Below are 23,749 nucleotides of genomic sequence, written 5' to 3' on the forward strand. Positions count from 1 at the left end.
GAGATGTTGCGTGAAAGTCGGTTCAGCAGGTGTTTTGTGGCGGGATTTCTTGTGGCGTGTCACTCACGAAAAAGCTTGTTCTTCTCCCTGGTATCCTGCAGTATTTCTGGGGGAAACTGGTAGGAGCAGCCCTCTACTGCCGCGGTCGGTGCAGCGTGGCAGTGTTAGCTGCGTACAATGTATGGTGCATGAATCCAGCAAATGCGACTTGCGCATCTTCAACGTCCGGATCGGACGTAGCTGCGACAGATTCTGCCAGATGCACCCAGAAATGCTACCAGTCGATGTCTTGCGACAGCCTGCAACTTTCTAATAGTGTCACCCTGTCAGTGTCCAAGTCGAAAATAAGGGAAATCAGAGCTCGTACGGAAAGATATAGGTGTTCATTCTTCCCGCGCGCTATACGAGATTGGAATAATAGAGAATTGTGAAGGTGGTTCGATGGACCCTCTGTCAGGCACTTAAATGTGATTTGCAGAGTATCTATGTAGATGTAGATGTGGTGACAGTGCACAGCAGGTGGTCACAACTGCTTTGTGGCCGACCCTGTTGATGATGACGACGTCAAGGACATTAGGAGGGCCGCATCTTGAGTAGATCGTATGGTAGTGTAGCCCCCCCAGAATAGCGTTGTTATTCTTGGATACTCAGGGCAGCAGTCGCTCCGCTGATGTTGGTGACTCGGGAGTTCGCATTCGGAGCACTTGGCGATAAGGGCGCGGCCGATGAAGAGGGTGCCACACATCAACAGCAGCAGCTCGAGGTCACTGTGGCGGCAGATGTGCTGACGGCGACGCGCATGCTTCCATGGCTGCCATCCCTGGAAGCTGCACAAGGTGGTGGCGCAGCAATACTTTGACGTGCGCCTGCGTCTACCCGCCCCCCACTTATCGATCTGTGCGGTAACAGCGAAAGTTCGACGCCCTCACGTTTATGCCAGGTTTCAGGTGAGCTTCGGAGATGAGGCAGACGTCCACAGCTTTGTCGCGCGGAAACTGCTGAAACTCGCCTTCCCCGGCGGATGCAGTTTGCGGCCAGACGCAAGCAGTGAGTCCCATTATTGGAATATTAGCCTTTGGTGGGAACTGGAGATTCTATTGTGATGATGGCATGGAGAGCCGACTGCACCACAGACACGATCGTTGGGGGAAGCTGTGTGATGGTCAGCTTAAACCACTGCGACATCGCCTCGAGTTCAGATTCATCATTCGCTGCAGGTGCCTTCTCTTGGGTGGAGTGGAAGTCGTCGACTAGTGCCGAACGGGGCGGCAGGTCGATTGCGCGCTCCCTCCGACGCCCGCTCCAGCGACTAACTCTGGCTAGCTCTGAGCGTTCCGTTGGCAGTCCGTTCCCAAGCACATCTGCCACGGCAGGCATACTTCGCTTTGTGGACTTTGGGAGAGGCGGGGGAGGGGTGGGAAAGCTCGCAGTTGCCATTCCAGTAACACCAACCTTCTTCCTGGCTACAGCGGCATGGAAGACGCCAGTTGTCGTCTCGTTTTGGGGCTGCGAGCCTGAAGGCAATGCAGCCACAGTAGTTCACCACGTGTTTCTCCCGCAATTGCTGCTGTTCGGCGCGTCGGTCTTCGGTATCATAAGCTGCGACATGGTCTCTGATGAAAACAGAGATCCAAGAAGTGTAGAATTAATTTCTTTTATTCCCGTCAATGATCACAAAACGTATGATCTACGTCTCAAGACCAAATTTTTTATCAGGATTGACAGAAATAAAAGAAAGTGATTCTAGTCTTCGGTATGTTGCAGTCCATGCTGTGATGGTTGCCCTCACACGTCACACAGAGTGGGGACTAGTTGCAGATCCGAGCGATGTGGTCCAGACTCTGGAAGATGAAGCATTACGGTCGCCTGCTTCTTCTGCAGAATTTCTGGAGTCACCCAACTTTCGCGTTGGCCTGACGAATCTTCCTGATCACCACGTTGTCATCGAGGAGGGCCAAGAAGAGCGACCTTTCTGAGTTGACGCAGGGTGTACTGAGCAGCGCATCTCTCTTAGCAGCTCCCTCAGGTAGCCAGGGTCCATACTGGTGAGCACCTTGCGAAACACGACCTTAAGGGTCTTCATTGATTGTGAGGAGTAGATAAAGAAGTGCAGGCTCTCCATATACACTACAGCCTTGCACAGCTCGCGCCCAAACACGCGAGTCGTGAAGTTGCCCCTTCAATGCAACTTTCACCTGGAATTGTGCTCGTAGCTTAGCTTAACGAAGCTATCGTTATCTGGAGGCTGCTGGACTCTGGTACCTTTCTTCGATGCCTTCTGGTGAGTACACACTGTGGGTGCGCTAGTGGCAGCACTAGATGCGAATGGTTTGGATGTGGTGGCATCACTGTGTGTGCAGCGTTTGTTGCAGTCGATGTGCACTCCGAAGTAGAGCCGTCACATGCGGCAACTGGCAGAGCAAGCTCGACGCTCGGTCGTCCACTGGCAGTCTCTGGCGCGTGTGAAGTCGAAACTTCGTCTGCTGGCGCTGTTCTGTGGTGTGTGTGGGCGGGGGGGGGGGGGGGGATGCTTCTGAAAATTGGTCGCAGTCCTCCCACATCAAGCACACGAACTACAGCATGCGAAGATGTGCTTCTGTCCGCCAATCGCGCGTATAGTTTTCTGTCTGCATCACTCGATGCTTCTAATCGAGGGAGAGCACATTTTGGAAAGTGTTGCACCTCCGAGGTGCTACCGTCCCCACTTGGTCGCGTTGTTGTCTCGTGCATGGTCGCAGGCTTGTCTGCTGAGCTAGCAGTCGTGCTTAGCTCCTGCCTCGACGTCATCACTCGTCCCAATTGGTTACGCCTGTGACGTCACTGGAACCCATCATACGTTGACTGTGTGTTCGACGCACGTACTTCCGCCTTGCAACCGTTTGCTCCCACGCCACGCTGAGCTATAGACCGCCGTCTCTTTTAAAAGTGTCGTCAGACATTCTTATTTCATTTGCTTCTTTTATTACATTGTCTTAGTAACCGTTGGTTCGGGCCACGACAGAAGTGTGTACAACTGTTATGTACAACAGGGTAGGCTAAAGCAGGTTTTTCAGGGTAGCATTGTTCTGCTTGTCAGGAGTAAGACTGCCCGCTCTCTTAGGCTATTCTGTATTCTTCAGGTGTCGGCCACGCTACCCCAAAAAATCTGCATCAGTTGAGCATGCTCCAGAAGATGGTCACCAAATCAAATTTGACCACATCTTCACAGTCGCTCGCACTAAGGGCTTTATTATTAAAGAAGCATTTATTATTAAAGCCTGTATTATTAAAGGCAATGGAAACCACTGCATTAAAGACGCGTAACGTGTATTCACAGGACATGTGGCCTGTAATTGAAGAAGTGTCATGATAATCTCTCCATTGGCAAAAGATTCCGGAATAGTCCCCCATTCGGATCTCCGGGAGGGGACTGCCAAGGGGGAGGTTACCATGAGAAAAGATTGAATAATCTACGAAAGGATAACGTTCTACGAGTTGGGGCGTGGAATGTCAGAAGCTTGAACGTGGTAGGGAAACTAGAAAATCTGAAAAGGGAAATGCAAAGGCTCAATCTAGAGATAGTAAGGGTCAGTGAAGTGAAGTGGAAGGAAGACAAGGATTTCTGGTCAGATGAGTATCGGGTAATATCAACAGCAGCAGAAAATGGTATAACAGGTGTAGGATTCGTTATGAATAGGAAAGTAGGGCAGAGGGTGTGTTACTGTGAACAGTTCTGTGACCGGGTTGTTCTAATCAGAATCGACAGCAGACCAACACCGACAACGATAGTTCAGGTATACATGCCGACGTCGCAAGCTGAAGATGAACAGATAGAGAAAGTTTATGAGGATATTGAAAGGGTAATGCAGTATGTAAAGGGGGACGAAAATCTAATAGTCATGGGCGACTGGAATGCAGTTGTAGGGGAAGGAGTAGAAGAAAAGGTTACAGGAGAATATGGGCTTCGGACAAGGAATGAAAGAGGAGAAAGACTAATTGAGTTCTGTAACAAGTTTCAGCTAGTAATAGCGAATACCCTGTTCAAGAATCACAAGAGGAGGAGGTATACTTGGAAAAGGCCGGGAGATACGGGAAGATTTCAATTAGATTACATAATGGTCAGACAGAGATTGCGAAATGAGATACTGGATTGTAAGGCGTACCCAGGAGCAGATATAGACTCAGATCACAATATAGTAGTGATGAAGAGTAGGCTGAAGTTCAAGACATTAGTCAGGAAGAATCAATACGCAAAGAAGTAGGATACGGAAGTACTAAGGAATGACGAGATACGTTTGAAGTTCTCTAACGCTATAGATACAGCAATAAGGAATAGCGCAGTAGGCACTACAGTTGAAGAGGAATGGACATCTCTAAAAAAAGCCATCACAAAAGTTGGGAAGGAAAACATAGGTACAAAGAAGGTAGCTGCGAAGAAACCATGGGTAACAGAAGAAATACTTCAGTTGATTGATGAAAGGAGGAAGTACAAATATGTTCCGGGAAAATCAGGAATACAGAAATACAAGTCGTTGAGGAATGAAATAAGTAGGAAGTGCAGGGAAGCTAAGACGAAATGGCTGCAAGAAACATGTGAAGAGATCGAAAAAGATATGATTTTCGGAAGGACAGACTCAGCATATAGGAAAGTCAAAACAACCTTTGGTGACATTAAAAGCAACGGTGGTTACATTAAGAGTGCAACGGGAATTCCACTGTTGAATGCAAAGGAGAGAGCGGATAGGTGGAAAGAATACATTGAAAGCCTCTATGAGGGGAATATTTGTCTGGTGTGATAGAAGAAGAAGAAGTAGGAGTCGATATACAAGAGATAGAGTATCGAGTAATAGAAACAGAATTTAAAAGAGCTTTGGTGGACTTAAGATCAAATAAGACGGAAGGGATAGATAACATTCGATTAGAATTTCTAAAATCGTTAGGGGAAGTGGCAACTAAACGACTATTCAGTTTGGTGTGTAGAATATATGAGTCTGGCGATATACCATCTGACTTTCGGAAAAGCATCATCCACACAATTCCGAAGACGGCAAGAGTTGACAAGTGCGAGAATTATCGCACAATCAGCTTAACAGCTCATGCATCGAAGCTGCTTACAAGAATAATATACAGAAGAATGGAAAAGAAAATTGAGAATGCGCTAGGTGACGATCAGTTTGGCTTTAGGAAAAGTAAGGGGACGAGAGAGGCAATTCTGACGGTACGGCTAATAATGGAAGCAAGACTAAAGAAAAATCAAGACACTTTCATAGGATTTGTCGACCTGAAAAAAGCATTCGACAATATAAAATGGTGCAAGCTGTTCGAGATTTTGAAAAAAGTAGGGGTAAGCTATAGCGAGAGACGGGTCATATACAATATGTACAACAACCAAGAGGGACGATCAAGAACGAAGTGCTCGTATTAAGAAGGGTGTCAGACAAGGCTGTAGCCTTTCGCCTCTACTGTTCAATCTGTACATCGAGGAAGCAATGATGGAAATATAAGAAAGGTTCAGGAGTGGAATTAAAATACAAGGTGAAAGGATATCAATGATACGATTCGCTGATGACATTGCTATCCTGAGTGAAAGTGAAGAAGAATTAAATGATCTGCTGAACGGAATGAACAGTCTAATGAGTACACAGTATGGTTTGAGAGTAAATCGGAGAAAGACGAAGGTAATGAGAAGTAGTAGAAATGAGAACAGCGAGAAACTTTACATCAGGATTGATGGTCACCAAGTCAATGAAGTTAAGGAATTCTGCTACCTAGGCAGTAAAATAACCAATGACGGACGGAACAAGGAGGACATCAAAAGCAGGCTCGCTATGACAAAAAAGGCATTTCTGGCCAAGAGAAGTCTACTAATATCAAATGCCGGCCTTAATTTGAGGAAGAAATTTCTGAGTATGTACGTCTGGAGTACAGCATTGTATGGTAGTGAAACATGGACTGTGGGAAAACCGGAACAGAAGAGAATCGCAGCATTTGAGATGTGGTGCTATAGACGAATGTTGAAAATTAGGTGGACTGATAAGGTAAGGAATGAGGAGGTTCTACGCAGAATCGGAGAGGAAAGGAATATGTGGAAAACACTGATAAGGAGAAGGGACAGGATGATAGGACATCTGGTAAGACATGAGGGAATGATTTCCATGGTACTAGACGGAGCTGTAGAGGGCAAAAACTGTAGAGGAAGACAGAGATTGGAATACGTAAAGCAAATAATTGAGGACGTAGGTTGCAAGTGCTATTCTGAGATGAAGAGGTTAGCACAGGAAAGGAATTCGTGGTGGGCACCGCATCAAACCAGTCAGTAGACCGATGACAAAAAATAAATAAATAAATAAATAAATAAATAATTATTAAAGAAGCCATTGAAATCCGGTTTCGCAGGACAGAGCGGATCAGGTTGTGGAAAGTGACCAAGGTCAGTTACTGTTAGCTATACAAGAACACGGACACAACTTTATTCCTCAAACCGATGCACATTTTCTCTTTAAAACAACAAAGATCAATTCATGGCTGAAGGCCACAGTAACTTCTCCAAAATAAGTTTAACTGATTCCTTCTAAAACACCAGGATTTAGAGTAACGGCTGAAGGCCTTACTTAAGTAAAATTGCAATATCTTCTCGGCTAAAGACCGAAATAATACTTCAGAACAGCCAAGGAAATTATTTAAAAGCCAAGCATTTACAATTTTTAATTCTTTGGCTGAAAGCCCAAAAAAAATTTTTTTACATAATAAAACAGAGTCGTTAAAGATAAGATTTTGCACAGTGCAACAGAAAAACTTCTTAAGAAAACGTGAGCTATCTTACCGGCTGGAGGCCCAAACAATTACTCAGGAATAATTAAAGACAAGCTTAAGATAAACATTTACAGAACACGGCTGAAGACCGTTTCAAGAATTCAAGATAATTAAAGAGAAACTTTACAGACTAGGATTTACATATTAAAGTCAGAGATTCTGAAATAAACTCGGTTGAAGGCCTAAATACAGAGCAACAAGAATTTTAAATGAAACCCGGCTGAAGGCCTAACCTTAAAATAGTTGACATGAAGTTCGTCTGAAGGCCATATACTAAACATAAAACAGACAACATTAATACACAGCTGAAGGCCTGGCACAGTACCCCCGACCAAATAAAATTACCATCACAAACAACGAACAGTAGTGCTCAGGAGTGTTCCAAGGGTCGGCCTGGGGAAGAAACTCTAAGCACAGTTTAGGTGAGACAGGCAGCCAAGCGTAACACTAAACAATCGGGTGGCAACACGACCTAGGGACGGCTGAAGAACCAACCAACAGCCTAATCAATTCCCTTCCACCCGACACACTCGCTTCTCTATTTCAACCGATCGACTGACTACTCCAGTACGCAGACAGCATTCATCTGCTCAGTGGAAATCACAGAAGCTACACACGGTTCCATGTAAACACACTTGCACAAGAACTCGAACAATCTTAAATGCTATCACTGTGGAACAACAAGGACGAATCAATTCGTCACACAGAGAGTTTTCACAAGTGGTGGGCGACCAAATACACGTCGTCCGATGAGACGACCAACCGAACGACCAACCCAGGTCGTTCCCACTGAATTTACGTGCAATGGTCGGGCGAGTCTTGGCTGTACGAAGCTGGCTGCAGCTCCAACCCGACTCAACTCGATGTCCGTTCGGAATTCGGAGACACGGCGACCCGGGCACACTGGCTCTGACCCAACCATGCAGAGGTAACTCTTGCCCATTGGCCACGGCACCTCTGCAGAAGGAAGGAACCGACCCATGTCCGGCAAGATGACCAACTGACGAGGCCCAGAAACGGTCAAAAGACCAAATACACGTCGCCCGGTGAGACGACCAACCGAACGACCAACCAACGGTCGTCCCCCTCCAATCTCCTTCCGTCGGACAGGTCATGTGTGTCGCCAGCGGTCGTCGAGCACTGGCTGTCCGCTCCTCACTTGCGCTCCGTCCCCGACTGCTGCTGCGTGCCCGACTGAGCTCCCAACTGAACTCCAGACACACTAAGACCCAGAAATACTCGCGGTCGCTCCAGAGATAGTACGACGGTTCACTTATCGATAAGCGCTGCTGCTGCCACTCACGGGCAAGCAAACGAGCAACTTAGTGACGCCAGTAAATCGAATTAAAAGAAAAACGAGGCTACAGAACCATAAAAACAAGATGACGAGCAATAAACGGCATGATCGCGAGCCACGCACGGCTCAGCCATTATTAAAGAAGCCTTTGAAATAAAAATTCTAACAATTCTCTCAGTAGTGACAAATAATGATACTAGGTTTCAGCTCAGCGGTTTGGTTATATACGAGAACAAGCACTTTAATGATGTCAAGACCCCTAAACTGGTAGCAAGGACATGAAATAAGGGTGGATATGTGACCTTATTTCAATGATTACAAAATCGAGTAATAATTACAAAAAACTTGGCAATATGGCGTTGCACCCCCTTAGCCCGAATGCGTGCACTGATTTGGTTGGGAAGTGTGTCATAAGGTCGCTGCCTCGTCTTCTGAGGCAAGCTGGCCCACAATTGTTGTAAATGGTCTTTGATGTCTTGAATACCAGCACTGACACGGAGTTGAAAGGAAGGAAGATTACAGTTTAACATCCCATAGCAGCGCGGTCATCAGAGATGGAGTACAAGCTTAGATTAAGAAAGAATGAGGAAGGAAATCGGCTGTGCCCTTTTCAAAGGAACCATCCAGGCATTTGGCTGGAGTGATTTAGGAAAATCACGGAAAACCTAAATCTGGATAACCAGATCGAGGTTTGAACCGTCATCATGCCGAATGCGAGTCCAGTGTGCTAACCGCTGTGTTGTATCCTGCCCACCCGCCAAATATGGGATGCCCGGGAAACCTGTTTTCTCGGATCGCTGGACAACAAACAATTCAAGCAAATCGTATTAATGAAGTTTATTACAAAATGAAATGATTACACTACTTAACTTTGTGACATACAGATGTGTTGCAAACAAAGGGCGACAGACAAAATAAGAAATCTCTTCAGAATACACAATGCTACATAGTAGAAGCGAAATGACTTGTCTTGGAGCTATTCTTGAACTAGCTTCTGTAGAACTCTCAGAACTCGGTAGTCTTCAGTTGAGCCGGGGCCAGTCGGACACAGCGCTTATGTTCTCGTCACGTAGACGCTGCCGTCGCGGTGTCGCCCTAGAGAGAGGTCGGTCCGCGTGCAGCTGGATGACGTCTTCTTCACAGCCCTCTCTGCTCTAACGTTCCTGCGCTTGCCTTTGCACCGGAACACACTGCGCCACGTCACTCGATTGGGACGAAGTTGACGTCCGAGATGGTTCCACAGATGTTCTGTCGGAGACAGATCTAGGGATCTAGATGGCCACGCGATAACCTCGACAGCAAGCAGAATATTCGGAGCGACGCGTTTCGTATATAGAGGAGCATTGTCCTGCGGAAAAAAGCACCACGATGCTGTCGCAAGAGGGGTAACACATGAGGACGCAATTTGTCCACCGGATACCACTGTTTCCTCAGTGTTCCACCAATCAATACCAGCCACGACCTGGAGTCATATCCGATGGCTCCCCACAGCCTGACGCCGCTGTATCCCTCCAAAACACTGACAGGATGAGACCTCTCCCGAGGCCACTATCACATTAGCTGACGACGACGGTCCGGTGTAGTACAGAACCGAGATTCATCGCTATACCGCTACAAATGCAGTCAGTTGTACTGGGGTTTCAACAGCAACCTGTGCATTGGAGGGTAATTCGCTAGTGCAGCTGTTGTTAGTCTCTGACCATCTACATCGACATTTCGCAAGCCACCTGACGGTGTGTTGCGGAGGGTGTGGGGTACTCCATGGAGTCCATTACTTGTTTTTGGATGGCAGGCGTAAATATGAAGACTTTATAATATGGTTGGAGCACAGTCCCTCTTGTCCTGGACCGACGTGGTCGACTGGAAGCTTGACGTTGATTATGCCTACCGTCACGTTCTCATGCAGTACAACATGGGATCCCTGTCACATCTGAATGGCACTCATATTTGAATATTCCACTATTCTGCCAGCCGGCCGAGGGAGAATCACAATGAGGCTTCTTTCAAACTATGTTCGGCGCTCATAACGCTGTCTCGCACGACTACACGGCATCTACACTCTGTGAACAAAAGTATCCGGACAACTGGCTGAAAATGACTTATAAGTTCGTGGCGCTCTCCATCGCTAATACTGGAATTCAGTATGGTTTTGGCCCACCCTTAGCCTTGAAGACAGCTTCCACTTTCGCAGGCATACGCTCAATCAGGTGCTGGAAGGTTTGTTGGGGAATGGCAGCCCATTATTCACGGACTGCTTCACTGAGGAGAGGTATCGATGTCGGTTGGTGAGACCTGGCGCGAATTCAGCGTTCCAAAGCACCCCAAAGGTATTCTGTAGGATTCAGGTCAGGACTCTGTGCAGACCTGTCCATTACAGGGATGTTATTGTCGTGTAACTACTCCACCACAGGCCGTGTGTTATGAACAGGTGCTCGATCGTGCTGAAAGACGCAATCGCCATCCCCGAATTGCTCTTCTACAGTGGAAAGTAAGAAGCTACTTAAAACATCAATGTAGACCTGTTCTGTGATAGTCCTACGTAAAACAACAAGGGGTGCAAGCCCTCTACATGAAAAACACTACCACACCATAACACCACCGCCTCCGAATTTTACTGTTGGCACTACACACGCTGGCCGATGACGTTCACCGGGCATTCGCCATACCCACACCCTGCCATCGGATCGCCACAATGTTTGCCGTGATTCGTCACTCCACACAACGTTTTTCCACTGCTCAATCGTCCAATGTTTACGCTCCTTACACCAAGCGAGGCGTCGTTTGGCATTTACCGGCGTGACGTGTGGCTTATGAGCAGTCTCTCGACCATGAAATCGAAGTTTTCTCACCTCCCGCCTAACTATCATTGTACTTGCAGTGGATCCTGATGCAGTTTGGACTTACGGCCGGCCGCGGTGGTCTAGCGGTTCTAGGCGCTCAGTTCGGAACCGCGCGACTGCTACGGTCGCAGGTTCGAATCCTGCCTCGGGCATGGGTGTGTGTGATGTCCTTAGGTTAGTTAGGTTTAAGTAGTTCTAAGTTCTTGGGGACTGATGACCACAGATGTTAAGTCCCATAGTGCTCAGAGCCAGCCATTGCAGTTTGGAATTCCTGTTTATGGTCTGGATAAACGTTTGCCTATTCCACATTATGACCCTCTTCAACTGTCGGCGGTCTCTATCAGTCAACAGACGAGGTCGGCATGCACGCTTTTGCGCTGTACGTGTCCCTTCACGTTTCCACTTCACTATCACATCGGAAACAGTGGACCTAGGAATGTTTCGTAGTGCGGAAATCTCGCGTAGAGATATATAACACAAGTGACACCCAAACACCTGACCACGTTAAAGTGCGTGAGTTCCGCAGAGCGCCCCATTCTGCTCTCTCACGATGTCTAATGACTATTGAGGTTGCTGATATGGAGTACTTGGGAGTAAGTGATAGCACAATGCACCTAATATGAAAAACGTATGTTTTTGAGGGTGTTCGGATACTTTTGATCACATAGTGTATATGTACTTCACGCTGATCAGTCAAGTTCTGACGCTGTTCATGTCCCTTATATACCCTACCCTGCCTGGTAACACCACTAAGCACGAACAACGCTAATGCACTACGGTGCCCGTTGTAGATATCGTAGGGAGTTACAACTCCAATCATTTACTACTCACCGATGTTGTGTAGGTGTACGAAGTTACATCGACATCCGTCCATGTCTTCTGGGTGCTTAACTTTTTATTCGGGCAGTGCATATAGACCGCACTAATGATGCCAAAACACGTGAACTGCGAAAAAAGGCTGACAATGAAATCAGCTTAGTCGTATTGAGCGGGTTGGGAGGTAACGATGGTGCCAAGTGCTCCTTACTGTTTTGCGCCTCACCGTCTCTGCCATCATATACATTATTTCTTAAGTCAGCATCCTCTTTTTTTCCACACGTACTAATCCTACAGGAATAAATTAGCTATACTTACAAAGGTGTTTTAACCGGCTTCCGGCACTGTGTAACTATTTTTCACGAACGCTTACTATTTATGGAAAATTTCAACATAAAAGAGACTGCAAATAAGACGAAATAGCAAAGAAAGTAATCCAACCAATGTCATTAAAGCCGGAAATGTGAAGGAATTTATCGTAAATATTGTGCCGAAAGAATGAAAACTGAAGATTGCACTAAAGTAAATGAAAAAAAAATTTGGAGAACATTGTGGAGGGAAATGAGGAGATTTACTAGACTTGTGACTCTGTACAGTTCAACGAGCGGATTGACAATCAATTGTATCCTCTAGAATTCTTACGTTAGGATTACCGCCACATAAACTTTCTACTAAAGAACAACAGCATTGCCTTCTTGATAAGAAACCTGAACGCTAAACAGGGCTTAGTCAATGGAGGTTGGATGGTTATAACAGAACTCAATGAAGTTACAATTAATGCTCAGATGTTTGACACCGGGATAACTGCTGTAATACCACGGATAAATTTTACATTGTTTGATCCAAGCCTGCTTTTTCAGCTGACAAGAAGTCAGTTGCCTATTAAAATTGATAACACTATAATCAAGTCGCAGGGACAAATGCTTCAAAGAGCAGGATTGAATTTACCAAAACCCATATGTACTTACGGACAATTGAATGTAGCCTTTTCAAGAGTAATTAAATCAGATAACATATTTGTGTCTCTTAAAGAATGTGAAAAACAAAAAGTACACGAAGGTTACATTCTTACGTTAAACATTGTTTACATGAGCTTTGGTAATGCCCTGTAAACAATTTTATTCAAAATCACGTGCATGGAAATGTGTACAGAAGGATGTATCATAAATTCGTGATTATTATTTCATGTTGTTCGGATCAGTTTAAAGATGTTTTCTCTTCAGTTTCACAACCACCCCTACCCCAACGACTCCGATTATTGCCACTACTGTAACTATTTAATACTATAAAGGTGGCAAAGTTTCGCACAGGTCCCTTCCGCCATTATTCTTGACAACTTACTGTACACAGAACACAAGTGTTTCTTCAAAGGGCTTCCGTAGCTTAGAAAATCATTCATCCGTATATGTCGTTTGTTGAAAATTAAATCCTTCTGTGAGAGAAATAACTAAAGTTCGTACACATACATTGTTACACATATGCCTTACTGTCAGGCAACAATCACTCTGGGCATAAGAACCACCTTCCTATCAAAGGGGTGGAGGAGGAGGAGAAGAAAAAGAAGCGTAGCCGGCGACGTGTGAATTTGCAGAATTCGTTGATCCAGTATTTGAGAATCAGAGCACTTAGCGACGTGCAACAGACTTTACACATAATTTCAAACCTTAACGAAATTTTTTCTCGCTGACAGCTCCTACAAAATGATGGAAAGAAAAATGTTTACCGCTTACTATTTTTCCGCTGTTCATTAATGTGCTGCATGAGGCATGACGTTGTAACTCGTTACTTCTTTACTACAACCTGTATTCGCGACTTATTTTACAGACAGTATACACATGCATTCACTAAATGTACGAGCAAAATTACATCATTGTACGACGCATAGTTCAGGAGATTTTACGTCACAAACAGTAAGATGTGTCAAAAACAGCCATGCCGTGACCGTCGTTCAAGTTTATTACTTCGTTGTTCATAACTCCATTCGCATAACAGGGAGCGAAAGGCTATTTACAATTTGTACAGAAACCATGTGGTAGTTATAAGAGTCGAGGGGCATGAAAGGGAAGCAGTGGTTGGGAAGGGTGTGAGACAGGGTTGTAGCCTATCCCCGATGTTATTCAATCTGTATATTGAGCAAGCAGTGAAGGAAACAAAAGAACAATTCGGAGTAGGCATTAAAATCCATGGAGAAGAAATTAAAACTTTGAGGTTTCGCCGATGATATTGTAATTCTGTCAGAGACAGCAAAGGACATGGAAGAGCAGCTGAACGGAGTGGACAGTGTTTTAAAAGGAGGATACAAGATGAACATCAATAAAAGCAAAACGAGGATAATGGAATGTAGTCGAATTAAATCGGGTGATGCTGAGGGAATTAGATTAGGAAATGAGACACTTAAAGTAGTAAAGGAGTTTCGCTATTTGGGGACCAAAATAACTGATGATGGTCGAAGTAGAGAGGATATAAAATGTAGACTGGCAATGGAAAGGAAAGCGTTTCTGAAGAAGAGAAATTTGTTAACATCTAGTATAGATTTAAGTGTCAGGAAGTCGTTTCTGAAAGTATTTGTATGGAGTGTATTCATGTATGGAAGTGAAACGTGGACGATCAATAATTTAGACAAAAAGAGAATAGAAGCTTTCGAAATATGGTGCTACAGAAGAATGCTGAAGGTTAGATGGGTAGATCACATAACTAATGAGGAGGTATTGCCGGCCGGTGTGGCCGTGCTGTTCTAGGCGCTTCAGTCTGGAACCGCGTGACCGCTACGGTCGCAGGTTCGAATCCTGCCTCGGACATGGATGTGTGTGATGTCCTTAGGTTAGTTAGGTTTAAGTAGTTCTAAGTTCTAGGGGACTGATGACCACAGATGTTAAGTCCCATAGTGCTCAGAGCCATTTGAACCTTTTTTTTTTTTTTTTTTTTTTTTGATAGGGTATTGAATAGAATTGGAGAGAAATTTGTGGCCCAACTTGACTAGAAGAAGGGATCGGTTGGTAGGACATATTCTGAGGTATCAAGGGATCACTAACTTAGTATTGGAGGGCTTCGCGGAGGGTAAAAATCGTAGAGGGAGTCCAAGAGATGAATACACTAAACAGATTCAGAAGGATGTAGGTTGCAGTAGGTAGTTGGAGATGAAGACGCTTGCACAGGATAGAGTAGCATGGAGAGCTGCATCAAACCAGTCTCTGGACTGAAGACCACAACAACAATAACTCCATTAGCAACATATGTTACAGACAGTACCCACATATGCCTCTGAGTGTACCTACAAAATTATATCACTGCATGAGACGTAGTTCAGGAGTAATGACGTCATAAACATTAAGAGTGGTACGGGAGTGGACACACAGCTATAAGTAAAATACCTGGGCAACGCCGGATTTCACTAGTGCAGCCGAAATGGTATATTTCTACGTGCTTCTCTTTTCGTACACCAAAGATCAGTTACAACAAACTTATGCTTCTCCTTCTGTTAGTACTCCAGCGCAGTATCTTAACAGCTACATTTACTTTTTTTCGTCAATATTCCGAATGGGGCAGTCTTTACAGTTGCACCCCTGGCGTAAACCCACCGCTACACGGGTTCAATTCACGCAGAGAATAGGAAAAGGAAACGTGGCAGGGCGGCCTTATCGCTACACGGACGCCACGCTTTTGTGGGCAGCACGCGCCGCAGGGAGAGGCGCCGCCGCAGCACCCGGCAGCTCGGCTCAGCTAACGAGCTGCCGTGGCGCCACAGACGTCATTTCCGGCGCCGCCTCTGACGTCACGCGCCCACCCTCCCAATTCTGCCGGGGCGCGGGCGACGCTGATCGCACACGCCGGAAGCTGTCGGGCGTCTCCGGACCGCCGCTGCGCAGGCACTACGCCGATTCAATTAACTTCCACTCTTCCGACAAGTGAACGTGCGTATGACAACAAGTGACAACTTACCGGTGACGCCTGCCTTGTACGCCTGTGAGGCGCCGACGGAAACGCTAGACGTTTAGCTGTCGTCCTCCTTCCTGGTATGAGATACAAAAGAACCTGTAAAGCAAGCATCCTGATGGGTTTTATCGAAGATCGTTCAATAACTAATGCAACACTTTTTTTAGCTCAGTTTCGATTCAAAAAATGAGGACTTTGTTGTGGGACACAGTAGAATATTCTTGCTGGAGCCCTCCTATAGTTTCACGAAATTCCGAAAGGTGGAAGCGCTACAAGTAGCTTTCAACATGGTTTCTGTAGCGTAGTTGTATTCGAAGCAGAGAGCTGTCACTGAGTTTCTTTTGGCGGAAAGTCAGAGCATCTCAAGTATTCATAGACGCTTGCACAATGTCTGCGCCCTACGGAGACCTGGCAGTGAACAAAAGCACAACGAGTCGTTCGGCAAAGCGTCATCATCATCGTAACAGGGACGCCCAAACCTGTCCGATCTCCCACGTGCTGGCCGACCGCACAGTGCTGTGGCTCCTACAATGTTGGAACGTGCAGACACTCTCATTCGAGATGATCGAAAGATCACAATCAAAACTATCGACCACCAACAACGTACTCAAAGCAGTCCCCGCTGGGTTCCACGCCGCCTTACAAAAGACCATAAAGAACAACGAAGGATCATTTGCGCTTACCTGCTTGCGCGTTATGAGGCTGGTCGTGACAATTTGTTGTTGAATATCGTCACAGGTGATGAAACATGGGTTCATCACTTCAAACCTGAAACAAAATGGCAGTCCACGGAGCGGTGCCACACCACCTTTCCTCCGAAGGAAAAGTTCAAAGCTGCGCTCTCAGCATTGTGACGGTCTTCTGAGACTCTGAAGGGATTATTCTGTTTGATGCCCTTCTTCGTGGTGTTACAGACAACTCTGAAGTGAATTGCGCTACCATTAGGAACCTGAAGAAACGATATCAACTTGTTTGTCGCTAAAAGATGCAAACGAACTTCTCCTTCTTCGTGACAGCGCAAGGTCTCACAAAAGCCTGACCACTCTAGAGGAGCTCACAAAACTTCATTCGACTGCCCTAATATTGCAATTTAGACAGTACACTATGTGGTCAAATGTATCCCGACATCCCCTAAAACATACGTTTTCCATATTAGGTGCATTTTGCTGCCACCAACTCCCAGGTACTCCATATTAGCGACCTCAGTAGCCATTAGACATCGTGAGAGAGCAGAATGAGGCGCTCCGTGGAACTCACGCACTTCGAACGTGGTCAAGTGATTGGGTGTCACTTGTGTCATACATCTGTACGAGAGATTTCCACACTCCGAAACATTCCTGTGTCCACTGTTTCCATTGTGGTAGTGAAGTAGAAACGTGAAGGGACACGTAGCATGCAGGCCGACCTCGTCCGTTGACTGAGAGAGACCGTCGACAGTTGAAGAGGGTCGAAATGTGCAATAGGCAGACGTCTATCCAGACCATAAACAGGAATTCCAAAATGCATCAGGATCCACAGCAAGTACTATGACAGTTAGGCGGGAGGTGAGAAAACGGATTCATGGTCGAGAGGTTGCTGATAAGCCACAAGTCATGCCGTTAAATGCCAAACTACGCCTCGCTTGGTGTAAGGAGCGTAAACATTGGACGATTGAACATTGGAAAACCGTTGTGTGGAGTGACGAATCACGGTACACAATGTGGCGATCCGATGGCAGGGTGTGGGTATGGAGAATGCCCGTTGAACTTCATCTGCAGCCGTGTGTAGTGCCAACATTAAAATTCTGAGGCGATGGTGTTATGGTGTGGTAGTGTTTTTCATGGAGGGAGCTTGCACCCATTGTTGTTTTCCCTAGCACTATCACAGCACACGCCTACATTGATGTTTTAAGCACCTTCTTGCTTCCCACTGTTGAAGAGCAATTCGGGGATGGCGATTGCATCTTTCAAACACGATCGAGCAACTGTTCATAATGCATGGCCTGTGGCGGAGTGGTTACACGACAATAACATCTCTGTAATGGACTGGTATGCACCGAGTCCTGACCTGAATCCTGTAGAACTCCTCTGGGATGTTTTGGAACGCCGACTTCGCGCATGGCCTCACCGTCCGACATGGATACCTCTCCTCAGTGCAGCACTCCGTGACGAATAGGCTGCCATTCCCCAAGAAACCTTCCAGCACCTGATTGAACGTATGCCTGTTAGAGTGGAAACTGTGATCAAGGTTAAGAGTGGGCCAACACCACATTCAGTTCCAGCATTACCGATGGAGGGCGAACTTGTAAGCCATTTTCAGCCAAGTGTCCGGATACTTTTGATCACATAGTGTATGTCTGTTACCAAGTTAAAATAATTGCGCTTAAGCGCATGACAAAAACTAAAAATCATCTGACAAGACATGGTACAGATGCTGGTGGCCCCTCATTGTGTTCCTAATAACCACTTTTTGCGTGTATTGCACTCTCTGTAAGTTGCTTGTATTCTGTTTGATTTTTGCTCGCATATGTAATATTAGGTAGGGTAAATGATTCAATGTTTGTTTTTGTTTCATATAAAATAGAAGCTGGTCCCACCGCATGGTATTCTCCAGACTCATATATGTCTGTGTCAGTTTACGAATTCGTTTGTGAGCTGCATATTTTAAATGTGTTGTAAGTAGACTGCTCGTATTCTCCTGTATTTTTGTACGCATTCGTTTTTCTGTACTTTCTAGAATTTAAAGGAAAAGCCTGAAATTTTTACTGTAGTGCGTTGATTGCTGCTAAAATCTATTGTTTGTTGTACATGTTGATAATGTGTGAACACATTTGGGTAACTACTGTTGCATTTTTAACATTTGCAAGGAGCAATGCTCTAGTTTCTCAGACTATAAAGCATAATCAGTGGTAAGAAGCAGCACCATTTAAGCAAAATTACATACTCATTTCATGAGAAGATGTAATATAGTTGAATACCAATTCTCTCAACAGGTGTTAACATAGAGTTCTCCATTAAATATGACAAAATACGAAAAATAAATCAGAACAAAAATATAGCGCGAGAAATATACTTAACAACGCATTTAAATCGAGCAGCTCACACACGGATTCATCAGCAAGCGGAAACATACGTGAGTCCACTGAGCACTATGCAACGAAACCAGCTGCTTTTTTATATGAAAATAAAGTAAATATGAAATCATTTACCCTACCAAATATAATGGATGTGAGCAAAAATCAGCCAGTATAAGAGTAACACATTTACAGTGCAGTTAAAAGAATGCAATACACACAAGAAGTCGTAATTACGAACGCAATGTGACGAAACCAACTTTTGTTTAGTACAAAGTTAAAACAAATGTCCAGGACTTTAAATCACCCAACAAGAAAACAATATGGGAAAGAACTGATTAAAGAGCATATTTATGGACTGTATAGTACTGATAAACTTGCAGCACTGAAAGTGGCCTGGCAGCGAGTTAGGGTTGTGCTAACGGAAATTCCTGGATTCATCCGAAAAAATGACGTTCTGCCATTCGTGCACCCAGGTTCGTCATTGAGTACACCATCGCAGGCGCTCCTGTCTGTGAAGCAGCGTCAAGGGTAACCGCAGCCATGGTCTCCGAGCTGGTAGTCCATGCTTCTCCAAACGTCGTCTAACTGTTCGTGCAGATGGTTGTTCTCTTGCAAAACGTCCCCATCTGTTGACTCAGGGATCGAGACGTGGCTGCACGATCCGTTACAGCCATGCGGATAAGATGCCTGTCATCTCGACTGCTGGTGATACGAGGCCGTTGGGATCCAGCACGGCGTTCCGTATTACCCTCCTAAACTCGCCGATTCCATATTCTGCTAACAGTCATTGGATCTCGACCAACGCGAGCAGCAATGTCGCGATACGATAAACCGCAATCGCGATAGGCTACAATCCGACCTTTATCACAGTCGGAAACGTGATGGTACGCATTTCTCCTCCTTACACGAGGCATCACAACAACGTTTCACCAGGCAACGCCGGTCAACTGCTGTTTTTGTATGAGAAATTGGTTGGAAACTTTCCTCATATCATCACGTAGCAGGTGTCGACAGCGGTGCCAACCTTGTGTGAATGCTCTGAAAAGCTAATCATTTGCACATGACAGCATCTTCTTCCTATCGGTTAAATTTCGCGTCTGTAGCACGTCATCTTCATGGTTTAGCAATTTTAACGGCCAGTAGTGTATTTTAATGAGGTATGGAAAGGCCAATTGGTGGCACCTTACAGTAAATAAATAAATTCATATATATAGTGGTTGTAATGCATTCTGAGGCATGGGATTTCTCGTTTGTACGAATGTGCATGATGTTATTATGTAGGTGTGATTAATCTGGGAAACAAGTTACTACGGTACCTCACATAGTTGTTAGTGTAGTAACCCGAGTAGAAGTGACCTATAACTTTCCTCCCTAAATATGTGCGTATTGTACGACACATGCGCAAAAGTAGTCCCGCTTTCTCTGTTCGTCAGTACATGATTGTTGCTGTTGTAATTTGGTGTTTGTGTTAACGCATGTATGGTAAGAATAGTTGTACAACTTGTGCATGAGTTTCAGAAACGACTGAATGCTGCATGACGTTTCAGCTAGAATACTACAAATGGAAACTGGGACTCTCAAGGAACTCGTTCTGCACGGCGTTCGTAGATGGAGAGCGCGTTCTCACGCAGGTTGGTATAGTCAGGTAAAATAACTTGTGTAGCGTGTGATAACTGTCTCTTTTTTCTTATTTCTGTGTTTGATTGAGACAGAGATCTTCAATAATTTCCATACGCTTTAATCACAATTAGCCTTACTCTTTAAATGTCACGCGAAAGCAACACCTGCTGGAAAGTTTTGCTCTTATGTAAGAAAATGCGCATCCAAGGATTGGTAATTTCAAATTAATGAGTTTTAGGGTAGATGCAAGTAATAGGTTGATGCTTAATTAAGTAAAATCCTTATTCCTTATAACACAATGTGTTCTAAGTACATTGTTCGCTGTTAATCATCTGTCATGCTTTGTACAATGTGTGGACAAAAAAATCTAATGTTTTTAACTAACAATAACTCACGTATTACACAGCCTTTTCATTGTTACACAGCGACAAATTTTTGCCTATGTGATTTCATCTGAAAAGCCGTATAAGCACCGTGCATTTGTCATGGAAACTTTTTTTATGTGGTGAGTCGTGTTTCTCCTAGCATCAGTTCCACAAGAACTTTAAGTTGGGTCGGGTTGGCATGTTCTACCCCGTAACACAATTTTATTATTGATAACAAACTTTACAGAGAAGCTTCAGATCTAATACGAAAGTCACTAGGTCGACCATGAACGCCACAATGCAGTTAGTGAATAAGTCAGGCGGTGAAGACTAGTACACGCCAACCAACTTGTAAATATCCTCTACTACACATATCGCTGATCACAATATAAGACGAATGCATTATTATAATTTACACTTGCCCCTACAAAATGGCTCTCGTTCAGAAACTAAAGACTAAAGCTTACTTAAAATGCTTAATATTCTGAGGAAAAATTCTTAACTTATATCACGTGGTTCTTATAGTAAACGACGAAACTCATTTACATGTATCTAGTACAACAAGAACTTCCATTGCTGATCTGATAAATAATACTAAAGACTGCACGAAAGTCGCCTGCACAGTGTAGTGTGGAGTTACAAATAAGTGTGTAATTAGGCTGTACTTCTTTGAAGTAGATGACGCAAAAACAGATAAACTGGAAGAAACGTGTTTTCTGTCAATGCACTAAAATGTACTGGTTCCATATGGCAGGACGGTGCTTCGGTTCCGTTTATTTAAATATAAGCACTAGTTACAAATTCGAAAAGTCTCAACTTTCGCCGCACAACAGAAACTTGTGGCCGGTTGCGGTTGCGCTATGGAACAATGCAGATCAGTGAACACAGTCCAAGTCCGATATGAGAAATTCAGCTACAGATAAACGCCAAATAAAGTCCAAGCTCGAAGCATAGGTTGTCAACAACAGGCTGGCCTCAGGTCGTTATGAGGGCGGCCACATTCCGCTCCGGAGACCGCTACATGACGCCACGCGACTTGCCTTGGTGGAGGAAGACGTGTCTCTGGCCCACTGTGGTGTGCTCGCTAGCTGCTGCGAGTATGTGGCGCTACCGGTTGTGGCAGCGAGACTATAAGGGACAGCCGACCCTGGTGGCCGGGCGGTTCTAGGTGCTCAGTCCGAAACCGCGCGACTGCTACGGTCGCAGGTTCGAATCCTGCCTCGGGAATGGATGTGTGTGATGTCCTTAGGTTAGTTAGGTTTAAGTAGTTCTAAGTTCTAGGGGACTGATGACCTCAGTTGTTAAGTCCCATAGTGCTCAGAGCCAGTTTTTTTTTTATAAGGGACAGTGTCGGAAGTTCCATTCGGCTTTTCGCGGATGATGCTGTAGTATACAGAGAAGTTGCAGCATTAGAAAGTTGCAGTGAAATGCAGGAAGATCTGCAGCGGATAGCCACTTGGTGCAGGGAGTGGCAACTGGCCCTTAACATAGACAAATGTAATGTATTGCGAATACATAGAAAGAAGGATCCTTTATTGTATGATTATTTGACAGCGGAACAAACACTGGTAGCAGTTACTTCTGTAAAATATCTAGGAGTATGCGTACGGAACGATTTGAAGTGGAATGATCATATAAAATTAATTGTTGGTAAGGCGGGTACCAGGTTGAGATTCATTGGGAGAGTCCTTAGAAAATGTAGTCCATCAACAAAGGAGGTGGCTTACAAAACATTCGTTCGACCTATACTTGAGTAATATTGCTCGTCAGTGTGGGATCTGTATGAGGTCGGGTTGACAGAGGAGATAGAGAAGATCCAAAGCAAAGCGGCGCGTTTCGTCACAGGGTTATTTGGTAAGCGTGATAGCGTTAAGGAGATGTTTAGCAAACTCAAGTGGCAGACTCTACAAGAGAGACGCTGTGCATCGCGGTGTAGCTGGCTGTTCAGGTTTCGAGAGGGTGCGTTTCTGGATGAGGTATCGAATATATTGCTTCCCCCTACTTATACCTCCAGAGGAGATCACGAATGTAAAATTAGAGAGATTCGAGCGCGTACGGAGGCTTTCCGGCAGTCGTTCTTCCCGCGAACCATACGTGACTGGAACAGAAAAGGGAGGTAATGACAGTGGCATGTAAAGTGCCCTCCGCCACACACCGTTGGGTGGCTTGCGGAGTATAAATGTAGATGTAGATGTAGATGAATCAAATGAAAACGAGGCAGATGGGAAAAAAGTGCATAAGCTGTTCATTATACATAATTTAACCTCCGTAAACTGTTAATACGTTTATCCCACGATGAAACATGACGATCAGTGCCTTTTTGGAAGGATGTTTACGGTTGCCTACATAATGGCTTTCTTCATGGCTTCAAAAATATGGAAACCGCAGAGGGAGATCAGGACTGTATGAAGAATGTGTAAGGCTTCCCAGCAATATTTCTGCATCATAGTCGAAACAGTCTTGTCAATATGTTGGTGGGTATTACCCTGCAACGTTGTTCAGAATACGATGCAGAGTTTCACTGGGAAGCCCTTACAGATCCTCCATAGCGCCGATCCCTTCATATGCGATTTCCGTATTTTTGGGGACCCGAAGAAAGAGGTTCGTGGTCGTCGATTTGCATCGGACGAAGAGGTGCACGCCTAGATACGTTCATGGTTCCGTAGGCAACCGCAAACATTTTTCCATGAAGGCACTGACCATCTTGTCTCAGAGTGGCATAAATGTATTGCTATGGCTATTACTTCTCAAATACACTGAAGCGCCACAGAAACTGGTATACCCATGCGTAACCATATACAGATATGTAATCAGGCAGACTACGGCGCTGCGGTCGGCAACGCCTATACAAGACAACAATTGTCTGGCGCAGTTCTTAGATAGGTGACTGCTGCTAAAATGGCAGGCTATCAAGATTTAAGTGAGTTTGAACGTGATGTTGTAGTCGGCGCACGAGCGATGGGACAGAGCATCTCCGAGGTAGCGATGAAGTGAGGATTTTCCCTTAAGACCATTTCACGAGTGTATCGTG

The 23,749-nt window shown here is 45.1% G+C and overlaps 2 protein-coding genes across 2 annotated transcripts in view; both read left to right on the plus strand.

Annotated features, from left to right (window-relative positions):
• The window catches only part of LOC126176438 (myb-like protein AA), a 271,565-nt gene extending 255,911 nt beyond the window's left edge, over positions 1-15,654 (plus strand). The window contains exon 4 of the mRNA XM_049923595.1: positions 15,349-15,654. Within this exon, the coding sequence (XP_049779552.1) occupies positions 15,349-15,654 (306 nt within the window). The remainder of the gene's footprint in view (positions 1-15,348) is intronic.
• The window catches only part of LOC126176824 (transmembrane protein 117-like), a 300,039-nt gene that overhangs the window by 18,660 nt on the left and 257,630 nt on the right, over positions 1-23,749 (plus strand). The window contains exon 2 of the mRNA XM_049924008.1: positions 20,281-20,378. Within this exon, the coding sequence (XP_049779965.1) occupies positions 20,295-20,378 (84 nt within the window). The 5' untranslated portion in view covers positions 20,281-20,294. The remainder of the gene's footprint in view (positions 1-20,280; positions 20,379-23,749) is intronic.

This window comes from Schistocerca cancellata, chromosome 3 (genome assembly GCF_023864275.1).
Source record: "Schistocerca cancellata isolate TAMUIC-IGC-003103 chromosome 3, iqSchCanc2.1, whole genome shotgun sequence".
NCBI classification, from domain to species: Eukaryota; Metazoa; Arthropoda; class Insecta; order Orthoptera; family Acrididae; genus Schistocerca; species Schistocerca cancellata.